Source organism: Zosterops lateralis, assembly GCF_965231275.1.
Source record: "Zosterops lateralis genome assembly, chromosome: 7".
Taxonomy (NCBI): Eukaryota; Metazoa; Chordata; class Aves; order Passeriformes; family Zosteropidae; genus Zosterops; species Zosterops lateralis.
Genome location: NC_139767.1, coordinates 28,839,708 through 28,858,111, shown reverse-complemented (window position 1 = coordinate 28,858,111; position 18,404 = coordinate 28,839,708). Strand labels below are relative to the sequence as shown.

At 40.3% G+C, this 18,404-nt stretch overlaps 1 protein-coding gene across 5 annotated transcripts in view; it reads right to left on the bottom strand.

Annotated features, from left to right (window-relative positions):
* KALRN (kalirin RhoGEF kinase) overlaps positions 1-18,404 on the bottom strand; it is a 473,348-nt gene that overhangs the window by 154,592 nt on the left and 300,352 nt on the right. For all 5 annotated transcript variants that reach the window (XM_083865423.1, XM_083865425.1, XM_083865420.1 and 2 more), the window contains exons 14-16: positions 14,789-14,984; positions 8,868-9,034; positions 2,379-2,498 (exon numbers count right to left, since the gene is read on the bottom strand). In XM_083865423.1, the coding sequence (XP_083721549.1) occupies positions 2,379-2,498; positions 8,868-9,034; positions 14,789-14,984 (483 nt within the window). The remainder of the gene's footprint in view (positions 1-2,378; positions 2,499-8,867; positions 9,035-14,788; positions 14,985-18,404) is intronic.

The window sequence follows — 18,404 nt, the reverse complement described above, 5'->3', positions numbered from 1 at the left end:
TCTTATGCTGAGCTCTCTCACCCAGTCTCAGTGCTGACTGCATCCCACACAATCTGCAGCCCAAAAGCAAACTCTAAACTGTTGGCAAACTATGGGTCTAATCACCCTAATTTGGCCCTTGCCAGACAGTTTACCTGGCATCAGCAGCTTTACTTGTGCAGCTGCTCAAAACATCAATCTCAGAGAATACAAAGATGTCTTACTAAAGGGCATGAACTTTATCACAAGTAGCAGTCCCTATAAGATGCATTTCTGAAAGTCAGCTCACTCGTACTGGAGATTAGATTTATGCTCCTACCTTTAAGGTCAGGAACAGGGGAGAGTTAAACCATTGCCTCCATCATTCCCCAGTTTACTCAGTAGCCACTTTACAGGCAGGACTGAGTTATCTGCCCCATTCCTCAGCCTATACCAGCTCCTCTCAGAGTCACCAAGTGGTGGCTGTGTCTTCCTCTGTGGGCTGCTAAAATAGCCCCCATCCCTTCATAGCCTCCTCAATAACTGTGTTCAGACATGGTTAAGTCCAGTATTTGATTTTAATCTTCTGAACAGAAGCCCTGAAATCTTTCAGGCTCCTCTGTGCTATGTCCCATTTGTAACTGCTGCTGACAAATTCTCATGTGATAGTTTTATGATCTAAGCCATGAACCTGGAAAAAAGCTTGAAATCATCTGGTAATACACTGATGAATAATGCAATGTAGATAAAGCTATTAGGAAACAAAAAGGATTAATACTTGGCAGAAACTTAGGAAGATGTTCAAGAACAACTGGTTAAATTTAATATCCAGCTGCTTTACTGATGTTAGAACTGTAATACTTGTTTGAAATAGACTTTGAAGGACTTCAACTGAAAATCAGTTCCTCATCTAGAATGCTTTTAGAGAACAGTCTTCCTTGTATGCTTTGCTGATCTCTTCCCCATATTGAGCCTTAAATACTTTAAATATTTAATCTAATGTTTTTTCTTTTAGAAATCTTATTTTCCCCTTACTGTGGTGTAACCCTCTTCTCCCTCTGCAATTTGCATTTACCACCAAATGCAAGCACTTCCCCAATGTCAGAAGCTGTAATAACTCAGCCAGTGGGTGTCTTGTTCCCCCACTGCTGTCTGGTGTGGCTGCCAAGATGTGGTCAGCATAGCTTGGTACCAGCCAGCTCATACAGAATTGATAAAAACCTTCTTCCTTTTCCTTTAGGAGCTGCAACAGCTGCTCCCTCTTTACTCTGAGCAGAGCTGGATCAAAATAAGTCATTAGCTCAGATTTAAACTCTATACTTATTAGCATCACTGTAATGTATATTGTCTGACTTCAAGTTTACCAGGAGACATCCCTTCCTCTTCCCCCCACCTCCCACCTCCAGTCAGGCATCTCTTCAAATCTCCATACTTGTGGAGTTTAAAATTTGGTTTAGTTTTCAAGTATATGAGTATTTTTCAGCTGTTCTTTTCTCTGTAAAAAGCTAACAACTAATATAATCTGGGAAGCAGACACACCTTTTAAGCTGCAACAGGAAAAAGAATGCTAGAAAGCAACCTCTTTCTAGCAACTGATGTGAGCACAACCTGTGAGTATAGGGTTTGCTCATAATAACGGAAGTGCACGAAGCACTGAGCCTAATTAGGAATCTTCTAGTGTCCTGCTCAGAGCAGATCTTAGCCTTTCACTTCCTTCTCATTCAAAGGAAAGCTGCTCAGAGCAGGGACTCTTCCTCCTGGCCCTGTGAGTGAGGCAAATGGGTTGGCTCACAATCAGTTTCCAAGGACCAGCTCAAGGATGTGCTGTTACTCCAGAGTGAGAAGGGGGAAAAGCAGTTTAGGAGTCAATTCTTAAAAATTTCCCCTCTTGCCTCTTTGTCAAAGTTATTTGAGGATGAGGGTTGGAATGAATTTCTTTTCTGGTGTTCATATAAGGAAAGCTGAATGAAAGATTATTTAGTGTGAGAGCATTATCCAGTAAAAAAATATTCACAAATGAATGCTGTGGAATGACCTGCTAACTGTGGATGGGGAAAGACAGTGACTTGACAGACTTTTCCCATTTCAGATATAAAGTATTTAATTTATTTAATACATTAAAATACTTTATGTATTTTAATCTTCTTAATTTTTTATCAAAGAAATCCTCAGGAGATGCCTGAGTGTCATTTTCATGAATGGAAAAGCTGATGTCTGGCAGCTAGAAGAATTAGCTGCAGGTGATAAATAATTTGTTTCACTATTAGCCTCTGGCTACGCTATGAGTTTAATGATAAGTTGATTTTCTAAAGCCTCTATTCTTCCCCTTCCTTCAAGAAAGCCACGATTGATGCCCATGAGATAACATTTGTATGACGTTCACCTAGGAAGGAGAAACAAAGTTAAGTGGTTGGTGTTACCTCTATTGCCAGCTGGAACTGCTCGTGCTCTCTCTGGAGCTGCTCAGCCTCTGAGAGGGAGCTGGCGTTGACAAGGCTCGCATTGAGCATCGACTCCCCATTCCTGATCCAGCCAAGCACCTGCAAACAGAGGATGTGCTGGTTGAAAGGTTGCTTCAGTACCAGGGTTTATGCAGTCACCTGCAGTAAAGCATCCCCCACCTCCGAGTAAGCATCTCTGTATAAGAAAAAAGGTTTCAATTTAACTCTAGACATTTTTGGAAGTCTACCTAGAACTCTCCATACCCTTCTGACAGTGATTGGCTCAGTGTCAAGAGAGAAGAGCCTATCGAACTTTTCCACTGTTCTTCAAATCCTGTACCTCTCCCTATTGGCAGCAAGCCAAATTGTCCCTCCTAAAACATCAAGTATTTAGGAAGGAGCACAAAAGAACAAAGGGGCTTTTTAGAGTGTTTCTAGCAGGGTGTCAGAGGTTTCTTGGACATCTGTGTGTGGCTTTTCTTTTCTTTTCCGTAATGTTTGTTATTTTTCACATATTAAACCTTTTACTTTACAAAACCATTCTGAAGAGCAGGCTCGCTAAAATTATTTTAAACTAATCTGCAAGGGCTGGACCCTCAGAGACTGATACATTTACACGTGGCTCATAACACTGTCCAGCTGTTAACCTGTATCAGTCACCCATCAGAAAATGCTTCAGCCTGCCTGAACAAATGTCATCTTGGGCTGGATCTGTGAGCAGAAAGAAATCCTACCATAACATCTTAATGACACACAGTTTGGGAGGCAAAGATCTTTCTGAAAAAGTTATTGCTTGAAGAGTTAAATCCCCTTTTCATGGATATTTGGATAGCAAAGAGCACTCATTTCCAGATTTGATCACAAAAATGAACAGGCCCCTATGTAAATACCCCAGGGCAAAACCACAAAGCATAATGAGGGAGATTTGAACATCCTTTCCAATTTCCCACTGGAATGTTGCATAGATGTTGCAACACCTTTCAGCTTCTCTTGCCTGTGTGTCTTTCACACAAAGTCTGAGCTTAGGGGGGAGGAGGGAGAGGACACGGATTCATTTGGCATGGAGCTAAGATGCAGTTGGAATTTCCACCTGCACACAGAACTAGGAAAAAATGTCAAGTCTTGCATTTTGTATTTAATCAAGAGGCGTTACTTTAGACATGTTAAAATTATTTGTAGACATGCAATTTATGCTGTAATGACTGCAGAATCACATCCTAAATGTACATAATTAATCCATCAAGCTTGTACTCACTCATTTAAGCAGACATATTTTCTGCTATTTTAAGACACGTGTTTAGGAAATTAGCACCCAGAACACACATGCAAGTTCTTTCCTGTGTTGTCTCAAACCCCTTTTTCTACCTGTGAAGGTGTCAAATTAGTCCAGTAAAGCCAGAAAGTTGCTGAGTCCAATTCACAGATGCACAGGAAATCCTGACTGCTCAATCACTGCCCTAAATTTAGCTCTTGATTTCCAAAATTGACTTTGCTGCAATTGTCTACATAGCAATTTCCCTTTTGTACTATCATTTTCTACAAGTGATCCATTAAACTGCCTGGAGGAAACAGGGATTTTTTTGTTGCTTTGTTTTTTTCATCCCTACTTCATGCGTCACTCTAGTTAGTGCCATTCAGTTCCCTGCAGGATAAAATATGAGTTTTCCCTAGGAGAAAAATGGGAGACATCTATGCATGTAGCTGACCCTAATTTGTAGAAAATTACATTCTGCTCAGTACAACCGTGTGCAAGATTTAATTCCATTCGTTTCTCTTTCATCAGCAGGTGTAATTGTTCCTGTGGGAAACGCATCACACATTTCAAGGAAAAGCAGTTGAGTTATCATGTGGAAATTGTATTGTCTGGCATTTTCTATAATCCATCAGACTTGAACCCTACACTATTACCAAGTATATGGTACCAAACTCTTTGTGGATATCATGAGGCAAGACTTGCTTTCACATTTTACATACGGCAATACACCCTGCCTTGGATCATTTGCAATGTAGAAAATACTGAGTGTGTATGCTAAAAATACAACATTTTTTTCCTCTGTGGAACAGCTTTCATTTTCGCTAATTTTTTCGAAAGTGCCACAGACAGTTTGACCCAGATTTCACACAAATATCTGAGCCTCTAAGTAATGAAACATCAGAAAAAAAATATAGAAACTCAGTCTTAAAACAACTTCATTAGGAAGAGAGACCACACAACAAGTCTGCCAGGTTTCCTCTTGTATTAACAACACATATTCATCCCTCTGTTCAAGTCTTGAAGACTCAAATTATCCAGGGAGAGCAGTTCAGGTGGACTGCTGGAGCTCATGTGCCAGCAATGCTGCCAGCACCACTCCTGATAAAGGATGCTGCCATCCCTGAGCAGCTGCTCCTTCTCCTTACCCTAGAGTGTGGGGCTAGACATCCCTTCTGGGGTTCCTGCATTCCCTTTTTCAGGCCCAAACAGTACCCAAGCACAAGCAAATTTTGCTTAGAAGCATCTACACAGTGACCCCTTTCTACTTCCAGAAGTCTGGCACTTAAATGTTAGAGCCTTATCTGGGATTTGCATCAGCTATTTCCATAGTAATGTTTCTCTCTTACTTGTGTTAACATACAGGAAGGAAAAAAAAAATCAGTTGCACAACCAAAGCTTCTTAAATCTAAGTTCAAAACCCTTAAGAGACATTTCTTGTGCCCCTGGTTTAGAGCAGGGCACTGGCTGGAAGGTGGCATTTACACATTTGTATCTGGTTTACAAGACCTGCTCACAAATTGACTCCTACTCATATAATAATGCTTAATACCTTCTCATTAAATAATATAGCAAAGCTCCTAATACAGCACCAAGGCACTTCTACAATAATTTCCTGTATTAATAGGTTCACCATTATTTAGCAACGTGCAGACAGGCTAACCCTAAAAGATAGCTTTAAACAGACATTTCCTATAAATTACAGATTTTATCAGCTGTGTAGCAGCAGTGATTAAGTAATTCTGGAGTTAAATAAATCTTCAAAGACTTTGTTATACACCCTAACAATTTTTTATAACAGAGAAACAGAAACACTTTTATGGGATCTTATATAAAAGCCACTTGTCACTGGAGAACAGTTTTACTGCAAGGCATGGGTTGTTTAACAAGGCAGCCACCACAACACTGGAACAACTCCCACCTTTGACTCCAATTTGCTTTAGAGAGGCTACACTCCTGTACAGGGATTCTCTGTAATTAAATAATAGTACCAAATTCTTCTAAAACTCCTAATTTCTTCCCTGGAACTCTGCCATCTTCACTGGGCACAGAGTCAGACTCTACAGGAAAAATAAAGATTGAGCCACCCCTTGTGCAGCCATCCTTCAGAAATGAGAGCTCTGTACCATGCAGTGCTTTTGTCCACTGCTCAGTTTAGTCAGAATGGTTTCCTTGAGGTTTCTAAAAAGACTTAAGGCCTTGCTATGGATACCTGTCCAGCCAGATAAGAAACAATTTTTCAGTTTAGAAGACAAAGCAATCTAAGTGAATCTTGTACACTTTCAGACCCTTTGCAGCTTTCTTCAGAAGCTTTTACTAACATAGACACAACCATCAATGACAGCTTCTGGTATTTTTAACCATGTTTAAAATACATCAGTTTTCCAGGAGCTATTTGACTTCAGATTAGGAAAAAACAAATATATTCAGTGTCTCTCCAATGACTACTTCCCATCATCCCTTGGGCATATATATTTTGAAGCAAATCTAATGCCAAACAGCAAAAATAGATGGATAACAAGCACATCAAAAGGATTAAATACTTTCAAAACAACTACTTCAAAACAACCTGGAAAGCAAGCATAGGGGGACACCTTGAGGATATCTTGGAGCAAATTAGGTCAAGTTCAACACTTATAAAAAAAATCCCAAACCATACAAAGATAAATTAAGGGGATAGGGAAGCCAAACAGCTGCAGGCACAGCATTAGAGTTTGTTTTTTTAAACTGATCTCCACAAATCTATTCTGCTATTACTTTTATGTAAGCAGTCCAAGGTCTGTAGTTTCTGTCAGAAATGAGTAGGATCCAAATGAGGGAAAATCAGGCTTGGGCAGAATTTTTCTAAATAACAAAGACCTTGTGAATTACTGATCTTTACTATTTCCGCTCTAAAGCAGTTCACAGAACATCTCATTTGGAATTGTTCCACTTTAATGGCCCCAAACTTCAATTCATTGTCTTGGCATTCAAACCCTCGGTGCATATGATATAAAGCAGAAATCTCTGGTAAATGAAACTTAAATAGATAGAGACAGTTAAAAGACTTTTTATTTCCATGAGCCATTATATCAAAATGCAAACACATGTACATGTAGCAGCTTTGACCAATTTTACTCTGTCAGCAGAACTTAACACAGCTACAGGAGGTGTCTTGCAACAACCACATCTCAACTCATTCACAAGAGAAAGAGCAATTTGGTAATGAGATCATCCATCATCTCAGATGCACTAAACTGAAAGTGAAGGAAACCTGGACCAGATTGGAGGTGAACTACAAGCCAAAATCAATACATTTCCCAATTTCTGTAAATGTTTGGGACTATGACTCATTTACAGGAAACCAAATAGATAGGGCACAGAAATATTTTAACTTGCCTCTTTCTCAAGGAGACTGTAGCTGTGGTAATTTATAGGTTAACAAGCAAAGGGGTGCTTAGTATTCAGCTGAACAAATAAAATGTTTTTTCACTACTGGTTTGCTGAGAGGTCACATAATAACAAAGGCTCTGATGGTCCCAAGCTCTGTTAAAGAAATAATAATTCAAGGCAGCTATTCTCTTACAGTAAGTATTAGCTCAGTCCTATAACCACTTCCTTTGGGTAGATTTCAGTTGTAAAATAGTTAAGGACCAGCAGATATTTGATAATAAGGCAAATAACATCAGATACCTGCAGAAAGTGCTGCACTGCCACTGGATGGCTGCAGGAGCAGCCACAGGGCTGACTGCATTTAATCCCAGGCAAAGAGGGCAACCTGCATCTTTAGCCTTTCTGCTACACATGTAACTCCTCTCTGTTTTCTGTCATAACTTAAAATGGCTCTGCTTCATCACAAATCTATCACATACACCTCCAAGCTTAGCTAAGCTGTGTATAAGAAACTTCAGGAGCCTCTGGGAAAAAAAAAATATATACTTCATATACTTCATAATCATGTTAAGATGGTGATTATAAATATCACAAAGTGTTTCTGGGTTTTGCTTGGTTTGGTTTTGGTTTTTTTTCCCAGAAGAAAGCCAAGCAGTCTACCGAACTCCAAAACTTTGTGGGGAGCTGATCTTCAATAATCACAAATGCAAAATGACCATGTCTTAAAAATAAAAATCAGGAGAGTTCTATGCTACTTTTAGGTAGAGTTGCAAAATATTCACATCAAAGCAGACTTTGTAAGAAAATGCATGCACTGCTGTTAGTGCTGCCAGTTTTCTGAGTATGAAGGATTTTTTTTGCTGGGAATGATAAAGCAATTCAGACAAAGCCTCACTCAGGTATTCTGCCTTCAAAAGTGAACATTTATGATCATATGTACTGAGCATTCAGAGAGTGTGTGTATGTGTATAAATAAACAATTGAGCAGCTATCTTTCATGAACACCTTATAGTATTTGGACACTCTTCCCAACACCACCCCCCAACCCACCTGTTTGTATAGGTAAAATGGAAAACTGACTATTTCAGATGTCTGGGAAAACATTCTTGGTTCTTTCTGATGAAATCAAGACCATTCCATTAAAGACAGACACACACTAGAGTGTGAAGCCACCTAAGGGCTAGGAAGCAGGAAGTGTAATGTTATCCTGTGCAGCAAAGGAAAACATCGAAACGTGAGGCATCCAAATTAAATAATAGGGAAAACCAAGGGAAGCAGAATGACTGCCTACGCTAGGATGAAATCTGAAAGAAAGGTAATGTAATAATACTGAGATGTCTAAACAAGTCCTGGGATCCAGAGACAACTAACAGATTTTTTTAAATCACCAGACGATGTCCTGGAAGACAACAGATGTATAGCAATAAATGAAAAAGTGAAACTACCATAATGCCATACTTAGGCCTCACAGCTCAGTTTCCTTTGCTTTGGGCCTGTTCTCCATCTCAGCTTAAGTTTGGGTCACAAATCAAATAATTCTATTCCCAGAACACTTTGAGTTAGAGGCTGTTTCTCCAGCTGAGAAGCTACATGGTCAGCTCAGTGCAGAATTCCCATAACTACTCATGAAGCCAAACACATGCACACTTGGGAGAGCAGAGCCCCTTCTTCTTTGCAAAGGGCCATTCTGTAACCTGTCAGCAAATCAAGAACTGTTAAGGAAAGGGGGATTTAGACTGCCCACCTAAAGGTTTGACCCTTGGCACACACTGGATTAGCAATGTGAATGTATGGAATGGCTGAAAACCCTCTCAAGCCCCTCATGTGTGGTTAAAATCTCTTACCTGCTTGACCTCAGCCTGGAGGTGCCGGAGCTGTAGGCACTGCTCTAACCTCTTGTGAGTTTGGTCAGCATTAAGCTCCAGCTCATGTTGTTTCTCATGAAGGAATTCCAGCAGTTCTTGAACCTGTGTTGCAAGATCAATGTCTTTTTCACAGATCAGCTCAATGCCTGTAATGTGAAGAGAGAGAGAGATAATTGCATAGAAATTTCAATTTTGCATAACTGTAAACTTCAAAATTTTTGCCAACTTACACATTGATTTGCAACTTTCTGAGTAATTCTTTCTCACTTAACTTTCTCACATGTAATATTTGGCTTTCCCAGCTCCCTAATCTTCATCACTACATTTTTCTACAAAGTGGTGTTTCTCTGGTGGTCATTGCTCATCTGACTCATCAGCATCTGGCCAGTTGGACTGACTTAAGCAGAGTCTTACTCAAAAACTTGCATGAACATCAAATTCTAAAAAAGACAGAAAAATCCTCCCTTTTTTAGGATAATTCATAAACTTATACTTTAGAAATGCATGTTGAAAACGAAAGCCTAAAAGAGAAAAGAGATAAGGAAGCAAATAGAAAAGTGAAATACAGGAAGTAAGCTCTAGGCTCTAGACCTACACTAGTGCTACAAGTGAAGGGAACTTTATAGAGAAAAAAATTTTCCATCTAGATGCTTGCAGAGAATCGTTAACAATGAATTAGTTTAAGTAAGTTCATCCAGGATTATTCCACAGACTGACTTTTGTGCAATCTTCACACAGCACACAGAAAAGGTATCTTAGTACCACATACCCCTCCCTTGCATCCTACATGAACTTGCTAACCCCTCAAAGGCCTGGTCTGCTGCTTTCATGGTCCTGGATTGATCATGAGACTGAAACAGAGAATTCCTGAGGCCCTTCCTACCTCCTGAATGTTTTCCTGACACTGTGAGCCTTGTGTGTAGTGATTACATGAAATAGAGTGCAGAGCTTCACACCTTCCCTCTGGGTGACACTGATGTGATTGTGACTCTGGGTTTGCTACCAGCCCAACTGGAAGGTTTGGCCTGGAGGAAATATGATGTTATCCCATGTTACTGCACTCCCTGGGACTGCAAACTAATAAAGACCTGACTCTTCCCTTATGAAGGTCCACTGGAATTTTGCCATTAGCCTCCAAGCAGGAAGGATAAGGAACCTAAAACAAAAATAATGTGATTGCAGTAATGCTGAGAAAACACTGCACTTCCTACAAAGCCATTTGATTTAATGGAATAATACAGCATTAAAAAAAGAAATGTGTTAATTAGAAGCTGCTGAAAAAAAGTCTTGGACACTATTTTTGAAAACCATTTAGAAAGTTGTCTTTACCTCCCCCTTTATCCTCCTCAGAGGCTCATGACTTTCATTCAGCAGTATCTACACAGGACAGCACACAAACCAAATATGACCTTATTACTAACCCTATCCCTTTTTCCTGGTTTCTGGTTTTATCAGAAAAAAGCACATGGGAATGCAAATGATTGGCTTATTCCCTTTCCCAGCCAAAACAAAACAGTTCCTTCATTACCAAATAAAGTGGAATGGCCCCTGGCTTCCCATTTAAAACTGGAAATTTAATATATGTTTCTATTCTTGGGAGTGAAGTTCTTTTCAACTGCCAGACACCAGGCATTGTTGCTGCAATTAGCCTGCATATGGTTCTGTATCCTGAGGACATGATGGCTTTTTGTATGCTTGACTTCACCCCACCTATTGGATATTAAATGCACAGCTTTCCCTCCCGCACACTCAGCTGGTGCAGCTCTGATCGTGCTAACTCATCAGCAGCAACCAGGGAACTGCCTGGGATGCCATCCAAGGGCAGTGTGTGCTTCCCATGATGAATGATCTGCCCTTTCCTGCTTGTCATATGTCACGCAGATTTATTCTGTGGTGCCAGCACACGAGGGGAGAGCGTTTTTTTCTTCTCGAGTATTGGCTGGCAAAACAGAAAGCCTTGTTTCCCGGATAATTTCATACATATTATTTTTACGTTGTGTTTTGACAGCTAGAAAAGCACAGCTGAGTTTCTGATAAAATGAACTTGGTCGCCACTTTCTTCTGCTGCCTCAAACAGTGCAGCAGATGTCAAGTGAATGATACTGAAGTGAAAATGTTTTTTTAAAATCCTACAGGAAAGAGTACTGAGCCACACTGACTGGCATCCTACAAAACATACAGTTTCAGTGACACCTCAACTGCTTGCAGTGTGAGATACAATTCAGTCTAGGGAAGGGGTATTGCTCTTTAACCTGTAAAAAACTTTTCTGAAACTGCTTTAAACCTGCTTTATGCTGAAGTATTAAGAGCCTGTGATAGCAGAGTTTATATTTTCTTCTCTGTAATATAAACTACAGTTAACTATAAGGATATCACAAAGCAAATTAAACAGATTTCTGCTTCTCTTTTAAGCAACGCAACACTTTGAAAAGAGGTGAACAATGTTAGATTGACGACCAGGAAGCAAAAGGACTTTGAATTTCACACGTATCTGGCAGGGACTGAGAAAATGTTCCTGACTTCAGCTCTACAGTGTATTTCAGGTTTGACTTCAGGCAATTTGTCTAAGATATAAAAAGGAGCTCTGTAAACCACAGGAGACCCCCAACTGAGGGCTCATTATGACAATGATATTGACAATGCAAATGGACTTAATTAATCAAATAAATTTGCACAATCAACTAACCAGCTATTAGAGTGTAACTGTTCTTAATGCCTAGACTCAGACTAACTAAGGTGCATATGCTAATAAATTACCTGAGCACATCATCACCACAGCTTGGGCCCAAGTGCTGAATCACTCCTGAATAATTATCCTACCCTTTCTGTGGGAAATGGGATTTTCAGAAATGTCCAAACTGTCATTTTTGGAAACACCGGACTCCTTCAACACATTGAGTTAGGCATCCAAAAAAAAAAAATCAATAACTATTTCTGAGAGTATTTACCCACATATTTAGCTTTGCTATCAGCAGTAGAGCTAAAATCAAACAGGAAAAATAGCAGATAGGTTCCTTGAAACAAAAAGAGATGGCTTATTAAAAACTCTAGTCTTGTGAATATTACTTTCATATTCTCTACATACAAATATGTTTCCTGATTGACACATATTTTAGTGAGGATTTGCAAGTACTGCAAAATTTCAGGAAATGCAACCTGACTTCCAGATCTTACCTATTCCCTAACAAAACCAAGCATTTCTTAAAAAAAAAATTATTCTGATGGAGAAAACAGTCTAATCCAGGCTCACTTGCACATACTGGAGTATTGGAAGGAGTCACAGGAACATAACCCTGAACTGGATGGAATTTTGGAAATACTGGGCTTGCAGAGATGCCTGATTGTATGGATGCCCTCAATATCCACAGAGTCTGACCTGGTGCATCACAGAACCACTGGATTTATTGTACTGTCATAAGAATGTTTACAGGGATTGCCACACACTCCACAGCCTAGTAAGGGTCAGTGCTCCACATCTGCATCAGACATGCAAAAATCATGGCTGAATGTCTAAAACCTTCTTTTTCTACCTCCTCAAGACTTCCAAGTGAAAAAGACATCACAAATGGCAGTACCTGGATGTAATTTTATCTGACAGTCTTGCTGGCTTAAAGAACTCCAAGACAAAGGACAGAGTGATCAAAATCTAGTCAGTTTCCTGTGTGGCATGTTGGAAAGAATAAAGCTCAAAGAGAGTTACACGGAAGGGAAGAAACTTGGTTAATTAAGGGTGGCTGGCTAGGTAGAATGGCTCTGGAAAATCACATTTTTTCTGGCTTTATCTTCTGTGGCTACAGCTGAGTTTTGATTGTAGCAGTGGTGACAGTGTACAATAGGAAGCAGCAAGAGCAGCTGATTTCCCAGAATTCCTGCAAGTTTTGAGCTCTGGCAGGTAAGAACAATCATCCCCTACCCTATGCACTGAATGGCTGTGATAAAGGATTCAGGAAGAGGGAGTAAAATTAAATCACTTTTTTATGAATTATAGCTGTTCTTTATTGAAGTAAGCAGCAATAGGCTCCCAAGTACTATCCTTCTCCCTTCTTTTTCCATTCTCCCAGCATTTAGCATTCCATGCATAGCAGACATGGCCATTACCTTTGATTAACTACAGTTACTCTACATCCCCATGGGATTTCTGTTTCCCTGCTTTTGGGAGCAGTGGATTTTTATTGGGTAGGCTTCACAGAAAGTCATCTTAGAGAAACTTACAAAAACATTTTACAATTCATTGAGTTCCTAACCTTCTGTCAGGAATCCAAAAGAAGTTGTTTCTAACTTCTTGACAAACACAGCAATTATTTATTTTTTATTTTCTAAAAATCAGTCACTGAGGCTCCTGACTGTGCTCTGTTCTGGATCATATTCTTTACCCCCCCATGGATTCCTTCAGAATTAAAAAAAAACCCAAAAAAACAAAACAACAAAACAAAACAAAAAAAACCAAAACAAAACAAAACAAAACAAAACAAAACAAAAAAAAAAAAAAACACACACACAAAAAAAAAAAAAAACCAAAAAAAAAAAAAAAAAAAAAAAAAACCAACCAGACAAAAGAGCACAAACATCTTAACCAGTGTCTTAGGATGAGTTTTCTAACTCAGAATGCACCAAATTATCTAGTTCACAACATCCTCTTGAAGCAGCCCTCAAGCCTCTGTTGAGTGCAGCCTGCCAAATCAGCCTGGATACTGCCAGATTGTTTTGAAGGTAGGTGCCTAGAGGTAAAATGTTTGCCAAAGAATAATACCATAAAATCCTTTTTATTTCAAACATGGGAAAGAACAGGAACTGCTCTTGCTTTGCACTCTTTCCAAACATTTTAGAAGGTTAAAGCAATATACAAATAACATTCACTTCTGGGCTTTATGCAGTGATTAATCTGAATTACGATATTCCTTTTCCAGATGCAAAATTCAAGGATACAAAAACTTTGACTCTTAGGATGTATTAGAAATTCTCTTATGCTGAGAAGCAGAGTAAAATCAGACAGATTCCCTATCAAAATGAATCAAGACTTTCATTTAAGAGCAAGAGCACATCTCAAAGGGCTTTTTTACACCCAAGTTTCCACCTTTCCATGCACTCTGGAAAGGAGAGTTCCAGTAAGGTTTATCATATTCCTTTTTTACACAAAACAATTCCAAGCAGAACTAGCTGGAAACAAGATTTCCATTTCATGACTGGTTTCAAGGCTCTCATATTTGGATTCTTTCCCAGAGGACTCTTGGATAACTAGATTTTCTCCTCTTACTCTCTCTCTCTCTCTTTCCCTTGGGCATGTCTGCACCCTGAAATGGGGAACAGGGAAAAGGTACTCGAATTTGAAGAGAATGAAGCCAGCCCATCTGGTCAGTCTGAATCTCAATTATTTGCCGTAAGATTAACAAGCTCAGGAGTCTAGAATTACAAGACTTCATCCAGACCTTAGGTCTGACTGCCCAGCTCAAGAATCTGTAGCTCATGACTATGCAGTGCTTGTTTCTGAGCTGGAGCATGGACAAGGAGCTTGTCTTGCCCTCCCCTCTCCATCCAATTTGGAGTCAAGCACACACTCCATCCTGCAGCTGGGAAACTTTCTGAATGAAACTTAGAAGTCAGATTCATTTCCTCAATGAGTTTCAGTCTCAGAGAAACAGCAGGTTCTTACATAAAATCCTGAATCAAAAATCTCAAAACTTGCGGAACAGTTCTGAGAGTGGAGAGACAAGTATTGCCTATACTTATGTCAAAAGCTTATTTGATTTGTATTGTGGTATTCCTAATTTCTGCTTGCTCCACATTTTGGAGGTTTGGGCTTTTTCTTGGTGTTGTTTCTTGGAGTTTATTTGTTTGTGGGTTGTTGCTTGTTTTTTTCTTTTTTCCCCCAAGTAAAATAGAGATTAAATTGTTCTTCTCACCTGAAGCCTGGACCTCCATGATGTACTGGTGCAAGTCTTGCCCTTGCTGGATGACTTCAAAGGTCATGTTGTTCATGGCCAGTTTCCGCTCAGTGTGACGCTGCAATCGCTGCTCAGCCAGAGTCAGATCCTCAGTATTGAAATCATTCATTTGTCTCAGCAGATCTTCATTCCAAGCATCCAACTCTGCTGTAACCTTCATGGCAGAAGAGAGACACTTGAGATCAATGAACTATCTTACTCTCAAATAACATTTGGATCAGAAAATACTTCTGACTCTGATCCAGAAACCTTCAAACTCCAGATCCTGCCCATTCAATGGTGACACTTCACATTTTCCTTAGGTGAGGATCCTGTAAAGATTATCAGTTCAACAAAAACTGTCACCTCCCTTTTCCCTTCCTTTTCCCAAATAACACTGGAAGAGAATACCCTCTTATACTCTCATTGATGGTAGAACAAATGTTTCTGAATATATTCAAATTAAATGAAAAAATAATGCTTCCAAAATTACAAAACACCCTGCAACCACACAAACCCAAAATGGCCTGAATGTTTCTAAATCCATTTTGCAACTTGTTATATGTTACATACCACAGATGTAATGCACAACACAGAAACATCACACTCAAGGTTTAGGTGAATTATCTACAGATTCACAAATAGTACCTGGCTGTAACCAAAGACCTGCCAGTAACACGCCTGGGAACATGTAAAATCTTTGCTTTCTCTGTTTCCTAATTGTGACACACAGGGTGACAATTTTAGCAGTCCATTTATTATATCTTCGGCATTTTACATCTTTCTCCACAGCAGCCAGTTGGTATCAAAGTCCTCCAGTTTTGCTTGTGCAATTAAAGTAAGATCTAATCTCTACCTAAGCAGCCCAGTCTCATCTCAACCTGGGCTCTGCTGCTGCAGGCAAAAAAGAGGGAATGTGCTCGTGACAATGAATAAGGGTGGGGGGACAAATGAAATGGGAATTAAGTCACGCAGTGCAGAATACAAGTCTTAGAAGGATTGAAAATCATTAAATAAATGCCTTAATTCTGATTAATAGATCAGTTCCTCATAGCTAAATTCAGGAGAGCTAAAAGTAGGTATGTACATTCCCACTTGTGCACATTATGATGCTGTGAAAAGTTCTCTGCTTTTCACTAGAAGTTCTCTTCAGGGCCTGTGTGCAGTGAGATGTTTAACTTCCTGATTTCAAAGTTTTCTATTCAGCTTTCCTTTCCAGAAAACATACATTATATGCAACAGAGGCTTAGGAAGGGGACACAAATGGACTAATTCTCAACCTTTCTCACATTAGAAAGGACAGGAGCACATAGTTTTGCACTAGAAGGAAAAAGTGCATGTTTTAGGTTCTTTTTTGAGAGAAGCAGAAAAGCAGACTTACTCAATGAAGTATCTGGGCCTCAGCTGCAGAGTAGAAGGCAGAGTGTGGATATCCTGAGGGGTTTCTATTTTTCTTCAGCTTGTTCCTTTGCCCATTCCACTCAATTACCTTTAAATAATAGCTATCTCTACACTGTCTTTGCCCCCATTCCCAATTCCAGCAGCCTCTGATTCATTCACATATCACAGCAGGAGTTCCTGGACTGTGGAGACTTATTCGTATATTTAACAGTTATGGAAAAATGTCCAAAGCTGATGGTGGAGAAGAGTTTTACTAGATACATTTACATTTAGGGACAGATGCTCAGCTAACAGTAATCAGAACTGAGGTGATCTTGACCCCATTTCCAACTACAAACAACAGAATTAATTCAGAGTGAGGGCAGGTTCCTACAGTCACGACAGGAACATAAAGTTCAATGTAAAGTCCTTTCTGCTCTTTCTAATGGAAGAGCACATGACACAAGTGAATCAGAAGAACTTTCTCTTGGTAACTTCTCTACTTGGCTGCAGAAGGGACACTGACCACTATTGCTTTTATTGGTAAATCTACAATAACTTCATTCCAGCACTGGGAAATGGTTCTTCCTGACCTTTATGGCGTTTGCCCTTCAGGTGTGAGTGTCCAAGACAGGTCTGCAGCAGAGAGGCATCTGCAAACACTCAGGAGAAGGATGGCTCCCAGGCAACCAGTGCTCGTGGCTGCAACCAGCTTCCACCAGGCTCCACACACAGAAGGAGCTGCACCCAAACATGGACCCAGCCCTTGTGGACAATGGAGCTAAAAGGGGCTTTGCTCTGTTATTCACACTCCCCAAATCCAATCAGTGCTCCAGCTAAGGAGGAAAGGATGGTACAGGCAGTGAGGACATAAGCTGATAAACAACGCAACATGCAAGGCCAGCCCATGGTGCTCCATGTCACGTTGTCAGGGCCAGGAACAGAGCTAAGCCTGCACCTGAACAGCTCTGGACAGTTGGACATGTCCAGCAGCAACAAAGCTGTCAGAGTGAGTGCCAGCTCTGCCAGGCCAAGAGCACAGGCACCAGTGGAGGGAAGGAGGAAAGAGGGGAGCAGCCTTTGAGTGAGGGCGATGAAGGAGTGACAGTCATCCCATGTGCTGGGCCAGGAGAAGAGAGGAAGGAATCAGCCACAGCAAGAGGTGGAACAACACCAAATTTATCAGGTACAGAAAGGCTGGGTACATTGCTCTGAGTAACAAACAGATGGCTAGCAGGGAGTCTAAAGCACACTGAGGCAAGAAGCAATAGCAGGGCTGTGATAACAACCCAGGTTTCCTGATTCTCAATCTGGTGCCCTATTCCAGAGACCATGCTGCTTTGCATATCTCATTAAGACATTTCCTATTCTGTCTGTACAGAACAATGCCTCAAAATCCCAGCATTTTCTGTGCTTCAAACAGAACCATTTAGAAATGGTGCCAGAGTCTGAATTTACTGGTTTGAATTGGGCATAGGGAAAATGACTTCTTTTCTTGAGGAAGAAGATGTAATTAGGGAGCTCTGTTAATTATAGCCATATATTTTTCAAGTCTAAAAAATGGATGCTTTCACAGATTAGTCAGGCCTTGATATCTCTGATAAAACTTGGACTGCATCAAACAGAAGTGTCCTGTCCCTAAGCTGTAGCAAGACCCAATTGCACTGGGCCTCTGCCAGGAATTCTCTTCATAAATGAGGGTCACTCGGCCATGAACTTATTTTATTTCCTTTTGACAAAGAAGAATGGCTGATTAGTTTACCCTGTTCATGTGCTAGGGTTTTTTTGGTGGGAAGTACTGACAGCACTTCTTATTTTATCCGCTTTACTTACCAGTGTTAGTGATTCTAAATAGACCTCATCAGCCCTCACATGCAGTGAGAGAAGGGAAGCCCTGCTGTAATGAAGACCTGAGCTCTGCTCTGTCTGCTGTGGCTTGAGAAAGCAATTGTGCTAAAGCAGGAAGGGTTGTGACAGCAGCAAGAGCAGCAGTGCAAGGTCTACACTAGCACAAGCAGCAGCATTATCCCCTGCTCCCACAATGTTCCAAGGAAAGCTGCACATGACTCATTGTCAGCCACACTTCAGCCAACTCCTTGGAAAGAACCACTCTCCTTTTTTTGTGAGTTGTACGAGGTCACTGGCCAAGAAGCAGCTCTCTGTTACTAAGGTAAGGAAGGTCAAATGACCCAGGAGTACCGATGAGAGAAAGCCA